We start from the raw sequence: 12,499 nt of genomic DNA on the forward strand, positions 1-12,499 counted from the left end.
GTCTCATTTTGTTTCTGGGTAATTGAAAATAGGGCCATTGTATACAGCTGAGAAGATTGTACCTTGCACCACTCCAGATGTAAAAGGCACTACAACCTCAAGTGGTGGTTCCAGATCACTTATTTTGCTCAGTGGATTAAACAGATGCTTATAATACATACGGAATTTTGTGTGGTGGACCAAGCAGATGAAGGTTAATCAGTAGACCCCATGCTTTGCTTTTCACGCTTCCTAATCCCCCGTTCTTATTTCTATGTCTTCAGGTAGGTTGAATAATAAGTAGATCTTGCTGATTCTCTCAATATCCTCCTCCTTTCCCACTCCTCTGGCCCCACGCACGCAGCTATTTTGAAATATCCCCAGAGTTCACAGTAAAATGTTGCATGATTTGATAAAGACCACCTTTGTGTAGCTGTTGATTTGAGTGGGTTTTCTGGGTGGTCTTGTAGATTGGATATGAATGTTAGCATATCTAAAATTCCCTTTGCTGCAACTAAGGGAAATATCTTCTGATCACAGGCAGCAATTCATTGAAATCACAGGTGATTATATTGCTACCCTGTGTTAAAACATAAAAATAAATAGTTTAAAAAGAAAACTTTATAAAGTATTTCTTTTCAGTTCCTAAAAGAAACCTGATGCACTCTCAGTTCTTTGAAATAAAGCAGAGGATAGTTAACATTTTTACTCTGAAAAAGTAGGGGCAATGGTTGTATTACATGCCCTAGGGTGTTTGGGATGTAAGAATATGCAGTATTCCAAATGATATTCCTACAAATTCTTCACAACTACAATGTACAACCTTTGCAAGAAACATTTTTATTTTTACCTTTTAAAAAGTTGTATTTTGGGTGTGTCATCCCTTTTTATTTTAACCAAGTCTTATTTATATATAATATTCAAAACTAGCTGAAAGTAGTAAAAGTAGCAAGGGAACAGTACTGAAAAAGATATTTTTATAAAACAGTGTTTTATATATTGTTATGCCTAAAATTATTTGGCTGTACTTACCAAGAGCAAATTCTCATGATTTGGGTTAAGGTGCCCTTATTTACCTTTATAACACAAAGTATTTTTGTACACGCATGCCAACAAGAATAGTTCATTCAAATATAACTATTTTAAAAGTTGTCATTGTCCTTTTTGAATTTTTCTTTAGATTTGTAAGGTCCACTGCCTTGTTGGAGCACTGAAATTTATCTGGCAAGAATTTCGAAGAGATTTTGTTTTAATAAAATAGCTGTCCTTTCTCCAGATGTATGTATTTTTGATTCTGAGGGATGATATTCTAAAAGGGAGAGTATAACATGCAATGCCATTTCAAAGCTCACTACATTTGCTTTTCATTATACTTCATGGTTAAGCAGCCTTCTGAATTTGATGAATTTTATTTGCTCAATTAACTATATCAGTAGCATATTGTAAGGAAGCCGTAAGATGGTAAATGTATGCCATAGAGCAAATATAACCAGCTTCCACCTTTCCGGAGTTGTTCCTCATTTTAATGGGCATCATGTGCATTTCCAAATATCCATTAACTATTTTATTATTGGCTTCTTTGTACTCATCACCTGCCTTTATGTTTTAGACAGCTGGTTTACCTTCTTTTCCCCTGCTCAGTACCACAATAAAGGCATATCTTGGCTTACTGCCCCCTTAAATATACTGTATGGCTAATACTTCTCTATGTATCAAATTTTCCCAGATCCCCCCAAAAAATGATGCCAATGGGGATTCTGGCAAGAGATATTCTAAAATAGACCTCAGTGTTTTAAGTGTTTCAAGACAAGTCTGTAGAATAGTTTTAACTCCATGTTCACTATATCTTAGATATTTTTTATTATTTCTATTTCCTCATTAGATTTGGAAGACAATCTAATTCAGTCAATCAAACACTTTGCAAGCCATCAGTACAAAATATTTCTTCCCTAAGGTTTAATGGCAGTTCTTAGCTAGATGAAGGAAACGAAAAACAAAAAACCAAAAAAAAAAAAAAAAAAGGAAGTTTTTGAGGTCTAATGTGAAAAACTACCAATACCCTATATATTTTCAGGATGGATTGGAGAAAAAAAAGAATTAAGTATATAACTCTTTACTTATGCTTCTAGCCATTGTAGACTAAAAGGGATCTGATATATTCTCATACCTTAAACAACTAAAATCTGGACAAAAGTATAAAACAATATTATTCAGCTATTGGACAAAAGGCAGCACAGGTCTATGATCGCTGAGAGAAGGATAATAAAAGGAGAATCCTTTTATTGTGTCAGCTGAATTTCTAGAGATAGTCTCCAGATCACAGTGTAGAAATGGAAAACTTAAATAGAGTCCAGGAGTCCTGCTGAGTTATAGAGACTGAAGTCAAAGTTCAGGATAGTCCAGAGGTCTAAAATTTTTCAGACAGTATACTAGAAAAGAAAAACTGTACAGAAAGAGAGAGAGAGAAAGGAAACGAATGAGGGAGAGAAAGAATGAAAGAATGAGAATGGACACTGAAAACCTAGAGAGATGTTTCCCTCAGTGTTTCATAGAGGATATAATTGTACATGTCTGAGGGGAAACAAGCAAAGGCCAAGGAAAGAAGTACCAGAAGCCATATGATAAACAATTCCTAGAACTCACACAGGTCTAGGAATACATGGGATTTCCCCCAGTGAAAGTAGAGAAATCACTTAAGGCATGAGGCATTTGTTAGAGTTCAAAAAAGTGTGTTTCTTTAGAAGTGGTATTAAATTAGCTCTAGACAATAAGTTTCCCTGTGCCTTCTTTAACATAGCTTCTAAGAAAGTTTCAAAAGTGGCTTAATTGTGTACCATTACAAAGTCAAACACACCTTAAAATCCGGAACACAATGTATATTTCAAAATGTCTAACATGCAGTAAAAAATTACCAGGCATGTAAAAAGCAGTGTAACAATGACTTGTATCCAGAAGCAAAAAAGATCCATTAATAGAAACACTCCAAGATGACAGAGACAATGAAATCAGTGGACAAGAATGTTAAACAGCTACTATAAATATGCCCCTAAATTCATGAAGGTAGAAGAAAACATAAATATGATGAGAAGAGAAAAGGTCAATATGAAAGATACCCAATGGAACTTCTAGAGATGAAAAATGCATTATCTGAAATAAAATTCACTAGATGAGCTTAACAACAGATTAAATATTGTAGAAGTAAAGCCTGGTGAACTTGAAAACATAGAAGCAGAAGTTAATTGAATGCAAAATGAGTATCAGACAGTTACAAAGTTTTAAAGAATAAACAGAGGAGTGCCTGGGTGGCTCAGTTGGTTAAGCCACTGCCTTTGGCTCAGGTCATGACTCCAGAGTCCCAGGATTGAGTCCTGCATCTGGCTCCCTGCTCAGCAGGGAGTCTGCTTCTCCCTCTGACCCTCTCCCCTTTCATGCTCGCTCACTCTCTCAAATAAATAAAATCTTCAAAAAAAAAAAAAAAGATTAAACAGAGCATTTGTAACCTATGGAAGAAAACAAAATGGTCCAACACATTTGTGATGAGAGCCTCAGAAAGAAAGAGGGATGTAGGCAAATATTTTTTTAAATAATTGTCAAAAATGTCTCCAATTTGACAAAGCTATAGAGAAGTTCAGTGAACCCAAAATAGAAGAAACATAATCAAAGTGAGTAAAAGGAAAAAAATCTTAGCAGAAGTTGGATAAAATAGCCACAATACATAGAGAGGAAAAAGATCAGAATTACAACAGAATTCTTAGAAACCATGCAATTTGGAAACAATAGAGTTGCATCTTTAAAATACTGGAGAAGGAAAATTTCCAACTTAGTTTAAAGAATTTAATCGATCCAAAGAGAGTAGGAAAGGGGAAAAAGAATGAAGAACAAATAGAAAACTAATGGTATATGGTAGACTTAAACCAATCATCTTCATAGTTACATGAATTTGAAATGGCTTAAATACTTCAATTAAGAGGTGCAGATTGTCAGACAGAATAAAAGAACAAGGTGAAATATGCATCATCTACTAAAAATCCACTTTAAGCATAAAAATACATTCAAAGTAAAGGAATGGAAAAGTTCTACCAAACGGTAATCAAAAGAACCACCATATATTGCTGAAATAGACTTCAGAATAGGAAATATTAACAAATAATAAGAAAGACTTTTCATTATGTTAAAGGAGTCAATTCATCAAAGTGAAATAATCTTAAATGTATATAAAGCCAATGATAAGGCTTTAAAACACCTAAAGCAAAAACTTGACAATATTGTTAAAAGACAATATTAAGATAACAGAAGGGTGTCAAGAGCTATGAAGAGTCTGGGATTTTACCCTGTTTGCAAGCTAGTAGGATAACATGATGCATCTTCGTTAAAAAGTGGCCATGACTCCTGAACGCACTACCTGGCAGAAAGCACTGGACTCTTCCCTTAGAGACCAGGGACAATTTATTACTTACAGCAGTAGCAGTAGCAGACTATTCCATCTTCTTGTACAGGTTCATCAAGCCCCATTTCCTACAGGACAATGTGACAAGGACCAGATGATGTCTGCACATGCATTGAATTGGGTTATAGAAGAGAAACTTTGAGTCTAGGGAACATAGATCTTTCATAATTAGTTGTGAGCAAAGCTGCCTGACATTTTTATCTGGAGGGAGGCATTATCTTTTTTATAATGGGCAGTAAATAAGCCTACTCTTTGCTCCAGAGGGAAACACCCACCATTTTTATCTTTCAAGGCTATTTCTTCTATCTTCCATGTCTGTTTACTTGAAAACAAGCAAAATTCTTGAAAACATGTTTTGGCATAAAGGTGAAGTCAATTATGGCCTCTAGAAACAAGACTGCAAAAAATGTGAGAAATGTGTGGAGAATTTTCTGTTAAGACCATGTACAAACTAGGAGAAAATGTTTTCAAAATGTGTATCTAAGAAAGGATGTGTTTCCAAAATATGTAAAGAGCTCTTAAAACTCAGATAAAAAAAAAAGCGCAAACATTTTGAACAGACATTTCATCAAAGATGATACATGGATTGCATGACAAACACAAAAATACCCTCAACAGAAATAAGTTATTGGAAAAGTTTAAATTAAAACTGCACCGATATACCACTGCACCCCACTAGAATAGCCAAAATTAAAGATTTGCTATATGAAGTATTGGTGAGCATGTGGAGTAAGTTTTATACATTGCCAGTGGAAGTTCAAAATGGTATGTTTTGAAAAACCGTTTGGCAGCTTTTTAATACAATTTAATACATACTGACCAAATAAGCCATCAATCTCCTCCTAGTTATGCATCCATGAGAACATATGATAAATATCAACACAAAACATATTCAAATATTAATAGACCTTTATTCCTAATATCCCCCAACCGATGAATGCCACACAGTGGAGCATATCTCAGCCATACAAAAAGAAGAACTCTTGATACACATAACATGGATAAACCTCAAAAGCATTATGCAAAGTAAAAAAGGCCAGACACTAAAATACTGCATAATTTCAATTTAAAGGACTCATGGAAAAAAATAAACCTAGTGTCAGAAAGTGCTTCTTTGCCTGCGTTGGCAGTGAGAGAACTTTTTAGGATGAAGGAAATTTTCCAATCTTGCTGTAGTTCTGATTACATTGAATTATTTCTTTAGAATTCTTGAATTTTACGTGCAATTTTTACTTCAGTCAAGCTGTTAAAAATAGAAATGTGGCTTTCTTTATTTCAGCAAGTTGCCAAATTGACTAGCCATATTTTGTCTTTTTGTAAGCATGTTCTTAGCGCTGTTTGATAGTTTATTTTCTCTTTCTCTCTTTCTTATAAATAAATAATAGTTTGCAAATTGTCATTTCATGAGGTTTTGTTATTTATTTTTAAAATCACTGATGTTAAAATTCAGCCAGGTTGGAATTCTCTTACTGCCTGAAACTCTAGCTTGGCTTTGGAAGGTAGTGTATTTCAGGCAAATGAGAAATAATCTATTTCATTTTAATTTTCAGGATGTTCCTCCTGAGTTCAGTTCTGTTTACCTCTATGAGCCTGGCCAAATTTTTGACTTAATGTTCTTGACCTTACCTCGATAACTCTGAAGGTCATTATATGTCTTATAACATTAAGAGCCAGTATGTATTGAGCACTTATTATGTGGCAGATCCTATTCTAATGACTTCATAGATTTATATCTTTTAATTCTCACAGCAATGTTGTAAAAGGAATGAAATTATTTTTTCCCATTTCATAGATCACGAAACTGATATATAGCAACTTCCAAATTCATACAGCTGATCAATGAGGAAACAGAGATTTGACTCTAGGCAGTACAATTTTAGTTTGTTCCCTGAACTGAAATCTACAAATCCTCTAAAATATAGATCTTAAATTTTAGCGTGTAGGAGAATCAGTTTACTTAAATTCTATTCTCAGATTTTTCCCTTTCCCTCATGATTCTTAGTTGGTGGGTTTAGGATGAATCCAGTAATCTCTTTGTTTAGCAAGCGCTGCAGGTAGTGGTTTGTCGAACCTGGGGCATCTGGGTGGTTCAGTCAGTTAAGCATCTGACACTTGGTTTTGGCTCAAGTCATGGTCTCAGGGTGGTGATCTCAGTGTTGTGAGATCGAGCCTCACCTTGGGGTCCGTGCTTAGTGTGAAGTCTGCTTGAGATTCTTTTCCCCCTCCCCCCTCCCCCTTCCCTGTACCTTACCTTGGTCACGTGCTCTCTGCCTCTCTCTCTCTCTCTCTCTCTCAAATACATAAATTAATTAATTAATTAATTAACAATTTTTTGACTTTAAGCTAACTGCTTAACTTTTCCAGGCCTTTGTTGTCACCTATTCAAAGGTCATGTTTTTTTTAGGATAGAATGGGATGACAGTTCCTGGCACACAGTAAATTCTCTAGAATAGATTAGTTTTCGTTGCTCTTGGTGGTAGTTGTTATTTCATAGAATTGGTCAACAGTGGCAACTGTTTTCAACCCTATATTTCAGTGAAATGATATTATCCAATAAGCAAAAGGTGTTTCAAAGTGAAAAGACATCTTATTGAATGTAAACACTTTTTTTTTTCAATTTGATTATATCAGGAATTACAGTGTGTTCTGCTCCAGCATATGTTTCTAAAATACCAATTAGCTCATCTGTAATTGGTAAATAGAATTACATTAGAGTAATGTGGACGTTGCAAAGCTTTATATTGTGATTTATGCCCCCCAAAGTGGGCAGAATAGTCAGAGTTGAATTATAACATTGGGCGGGAAAAGAAGGCCCTCAGCTTTGATACTAAGTAGTCAATGGGAGCCCTTTTGGTTTGAAGAAAATTTTAAAAACAAGGGCCAGTATTTGGGGCTCTGTGGCCACAGGAACATACTTCTTGCCCTGTGTGGCTCTTAAATATTTGCAGATTGTGCACTGCCCCCTGTGCCCATTTCAGTGGCAAGCCTGTTGGCTCAGAGTTTGCCTTCCAATTGGATTTTTCCTACGAATTCTAATTAACATATTGCCAGCACTTCCCATCAAGTGTGGAACGTTTTTGCTGTTGTTGCTGTTTGCTTTGTTTTTTGTTTGCTTGTTTGTTTTCAACTCTGGGCTGAGCTGCTTGCAAGGTACCAATATTATTTTTGCTAGTGATCTGTTCCCAAAGTTGCATGTTTTCAGTGGTCTTGCCAGAACCTATTTTCCCCACAAGTCATATTATTTTGGTTATGCCATTTTGTTTGCAATGTGGGGATTGCAGGATGCATGTTTCTTCTCATATACTTTAAACCCCATTTTAGGAACATGAATATCTCCTGCTTTGCAGTATCTTACAGTCCATGGAAGGGATGGTGTGTTAATGGTTTGTTAATTATAAAGTAACTTATTTTCTCACAGTGATCATTTCTTTCTTGCCACTAGTGTTGTATTTGTTTCTTATTATACTATTTTTTTTTTATTTTTAAAGATTTTATTTATTTATTTGGCAGAGAGAGAGACAGCCAGCGAGAGAGGGAACACAGGCAGGGGGAGTGAGAGACGAAGAAGCAGGCTCCCAGTGGAGGAACCTGATGTGGGGCTTGATCCCAGGACTCTGGGATCACACCCTGAGCCAAAGGCAGACGCTCAAGGACTGAGCCACCCAGGCGCCTCTCTTATTATACTATTGAGTAAATCCCAATTGAGTTACTTTCTTTTTTAAAGTTGGCAAGGTTTCTAATTTGTATTTGAATGTCTTCAATGCTTATATCAACAGAACATATAAATTCAACTTTAGTTGTTAGCTTTTATCTGTAAATTTCTGCTTCTTATCTAAAACTATGTAATAATCTATAGAGCTGGAAATAGTAGACAAAGAAAATAGTTTCTTTACTATAGAGATATTTTCTACAATAATTATGATTCTTATAATTACTATTAATTATTGAATGTCCATTATGTGTCCACTCATTTTTCTAGGAACTTGACTTGCAATATTACTAATTCTTAAAATATTTAGTGAATATAACATAGATTTTCTAAATAAAGAAAAAATAAGTAAATCTGTGTCTTTTAGAATCTTCAACAAAAACATGAGGGATATGAAATAAATTCCTATTACGAGGTAATACCATTGAAATTTCAACACCATCACATAAATATATTTACTAAATGATGGAGGAATTTATCGATATACCCATTATCTAGGTGCAACTACTTTAAAGATGTTAATGCACTCAACTCAGATGTTTCTTATAAACTTACCCCTTGCTTTTGTTATGGATCTGGACATGCTTTTACCAGAAATAGAACATAATCAAATGTACTGAAATAACTTTATGAATAGAAGCAGCATTGTTCATAGTCACTGAATATGTATATGATTATTTAGTAGATTAGGGTTTTAGTTTGGATCTAAAGAGCTTGAATAACAGCATTATTTTAAATTGTTTCTTAGGTGGTTTTTTAAGTTACTCAAATAGTACAGGCTCTCCCATTTTCTAACTGCATGACTTTGGTCCAATTACTTAAATGACTCTTAGTCTTAGTTATCCTTTCTATATAGTGGAGAGAATAAGTTCGCCTGTTCTTGAGTGGTCCCACGGGTTACATGTGAAGTAACTGCTATATAGTACATTCCACATACATGTTAGCTGGGAATATTGTTATTATTAAAATTAGAAAAAATCATTACTATATATCTAGTGTCTTGCTATCCATATTTGCTATATTTGCATAACCTAGGCAGGTATCGTCTGCTGAATGATTTAACAGATTTAGCTAGTTGCACTATGGCATGAATTTAACCTGATTTCATGGGATAAAACAGAATGAGCACAGTGGTTCATGGCTGTCAGTAGTGAAAAATAGCTGGAAATCAGACAAACAGCTTCATTGCTGAGATTGTTTCCGGGCTAAAAGTTCTTCCAACAGCTGTTTGTTTTGGCCATTAATCGTGTCCATTCTTTTTTTTTTTTTTTAAACTGGGGGAAATACAATTTTCTTTAAAAAGAGAATGTAGGCTGGTTATTTCTGAAGTCAGGAAGAACTCCTGTCCTTCCACTATTGTGGTCTTTTGGCTGCCTTGACAGTTGGACTGAGGACTTTTCCTTTTGTTTCTCTCCACTTTTTTATTCTCAGCGCTCAGACTCAGACTGCTGTAGTGGGAGGAAAAAATATAACTAGGAGCTCTTTAATCCTCGAGAAGAAGCTTTGTAACAGTCACCTTCAAGAAAAGTTTACTCCCCAAATGAGTATTTAATATTACATAGACACTGACTCACTGAACAGAGAGAGAAAGCGAGGCTGAGAGAGAGAGAGAGAGAGAGAGAGAGAGAATGATGAGAATATGAGAATTCTAGCCAGAAAGAAAGAAAGATACTTAACTAAAGATGAAGGGAAGTTTTGCTTCTTCCTGGAAGTTATATTATTAGTTGTGTTTTTTTTGTTTTTGTTTTTTTTTTTTGTTTGTTTTTTTTTTGAATCATGATGACTGCTAGTTTTGTTTAAAGTATTTGTTCTGGAAATACTAAAGTTGGAGTCTACCAGACTGAGGTTAGAAGCATTTTCTTTGGCAGCAAGAAGATACTTTTATAGAAGCCATGTCTGTACTTGGGGTTGCCTCAAAACTGAGACAGCCAGCTGTTGGGTCAAAGCCTGTTCATACTGCTCTTCCGATACCAAATCTTGGCACTGCTGGGTCACAGCCCTATTCTACAAGACCTTTGGAACTTACTGAAGCAGAGAGCTCAATGCTTTCTTGTCAGCTCACATTAAACTCAACCTGTGAATTTGGAGAGAAGAAACCCCTCCAAGAAAAAGCTAAAGAGACAGAAGACAGTAAGGTTAGTGGCTGAAGGTTACTTGCAGACTTACAGAGCTAAAATGCAGATTTCCTTGTAGGTGGAATATAAAGCATGTTGTGAAATGGGGTGTGGTAGAGGAACACCGGCGTAAGAAAGTAAGTAGTTTGTGTAGCTGAAAAGCTAAATATTTAGCTTTTGTAAAAGTGTATTGATAATTCATAGTTGTAGCAAATGTCATTGACAAATTTCTCTGAAAATGCATGTTTGTTATCACTTAGTACTACTTATTGGTAAAGTGCCTGGTTAGTCTTAGCACTTTATTACTAATAACCATAACCAGTCACAAATATGAGAAAAAGGGACCTATTGTTCATGCATATTACACTGTAAAAGAAGGAGATGTATCTGCAAAAATCAATATAGATGCCATCACTTTTTTCTAAATGTCATTTGCATTTTAAACACTTTCTGTTTGAATATATGTATCTTAGACTGCTTAATTCATTGTAATATGAACAAAAATGAAATATTAGTTTCCTTGATATTGCACATTTGTCTGGATTTTCACTTGTAAATTGAAACTCTACTGTTTTACTTATTACTGACATCTTTTTCAGTCATTTAATTTATGATATTTTGTAAGCAGTGGCTCCTAGCTCTTAGTTTCTAAGCCATACTGCAGTCATTTTCTCCAGATGCTAAGGGCTTGCATAGCCTTTCAGTTGTTAAACTTCAGGGAGATCCATTTGTAGCCTGATAAACATCACTTTTTAATGCAGCAGTAACTATAATGTCAAGCTTTCCAAAGTTACTGTCCTCACCTCTGGCTTAGGGACTGCTTCGATTTTACTTTCCCACCCAAATGTAATTTTAAAACAATTCAAGAAAAAACTTCGTGTTGAAATCCAATCTACAAGCTAAAAAGAAAGCCACCCCTTTTGTCTGAAATGTCCATTCATCTATCTCCACCTGTTCAAATCCTCTAAGGAACAGCCAAATGCAACTTTTTCCCTAAATTCTTTGCTAGCTACCCCTAACTCCTCCTTTCCTCTCTTGTGATTCTTTGGTTGTAGTAATACTTAAAGCACAATTATTTACATTGTATTTTAATTATCCGGATGACTTCTCTCTATTGTCACTGAATTGAAAATATGCAGATAGCAGGGCCTTATTTATACTGTGATACATCTCCCTCTGCCCATTCATTCATACATGAATGAATGAATGAAGAATTATTCTGACAAAAATTTAGTTAAATTTATTAGTCTTTTTGGATCATTTAGTTTATAAAACAGAGGGCTTGGAGTGAATGATTTTTAAGGTACTTGTTGCTCTAAAGTTATATTATTCCTTTTGTGTTTTAAGAAAACATTAGAAAAGCACACAAGAAAAATCAGTTAAAAAATAATTAATTGTAGGCTTATAGTTCTCATTCCAATGTAAGCAATTCAGGGTAAAAGAAGGGAAGCATAAATTATCAACAAAAGACTAAAAATATTTAACTTTATACAAATAATTAAAACTAAATGCCACATAGTTCTGTTCTAATGTTCTGTATACCCACAATGACTTGTCAGGATTAGATGGAAAGAATAGGTAGACCCTTTTTCTCTGCTGACCATGAATCTCATCTGCAGGTTTAGTCGAACTTCCATTTTGCTAAATGCCTTGGCCTAAGACTTGTGCACCATAAATACTGTTTCCAACAGAATTTTGGTTCATCTCTTTGGTTAACAAACATATCAATCACACATCTGATATTCCAATAAGACTTTGTGGTAAGCAATGTTGTATTTAGGGGATGTTTTTAACATGCCACTTATCAGATTAAAAACTTTTTCAAACAAATTTAAAGAATGCCTTGTCAGCATTTCAGAATATTCCTAAATGTCAAAAAAGTACATTTTAAGATTTTTATAAACTTTGAAAAAATAGAACTGAAGAAAATAGCAGAAATGACCAAGAAAGTTGTATTAGAGATAATCAGATTTGACTGTAAATAGTAGAAAACTCAACATAACAATAGAATAAACAGCATAGGAGTTTATTTATTTCTTTTTTAAAAAATTTAAATTCAATTAATTAACATATACTGTATTTTTAGTTTCAGAGATAAAGTTTAGTGATTCATCCATTGCATATAATATCCAGTGCTCATTACATCAAGTGCCCTCCTTAACGCCCATCACCCAGTTACCCCATCCTCCCACCCACCTCCCCACCAGCAACCCTCAGTTTGTTCCGAGTTAAGAGTCTCTTACGGTTTGT

General features: G+C 34.7%; 1 protein-coding gene across 7 annotated transcripts in view; it reads left to right on the forward strand.

The window, feature by feature from the left end:
- The window catches only part of NAV3 (neuron navigator 3), a 570,381-nt gene that overhangs the window by 213,154 nt on the left and 344,728 nt on the right, over positions 1 to 12,499 (forward strand). For 5 of the 7 annotated variants that reach the window (XM_002923310.4, XM_034644498.1, XM_034644501.1 and 2 more), the window contains exon 1: positions 9,473 to 10,270. The exons of 1 other annotated variant lie outside the window; for it this stretch is intronic. In XM_002923310.4, the coding sequence (XP_002923356.1) occupies positions 10,028 to 10,270 (243 nt within the window). In that variant the 5' untranslated portion in view covers positions 9,473 to 10,027. Of the gene's footprint in view, positions 1 to 9,472; positions 10,271 to 12,499 lie in introns of those variants that run through there. One more of the 7 variants, XM_011229983.3, reaches the window with a different exon arrangement.

This window comes from Ailuropoda melanoleuca, chromosome 15 (assembly GCF_002007445.2).
Source record: "Ailuropoda melanoleuca isolate Jingjing chromosome 15, ASM200744v2, whole genome shotgun sequence".
Classification (NCBI taxonomy): Eukaryota; Metazoa; Chordata; class Mammalia; order Carnivora; family Ursidae; genus Ailuropoda; species Ailuropoda melanoleuca.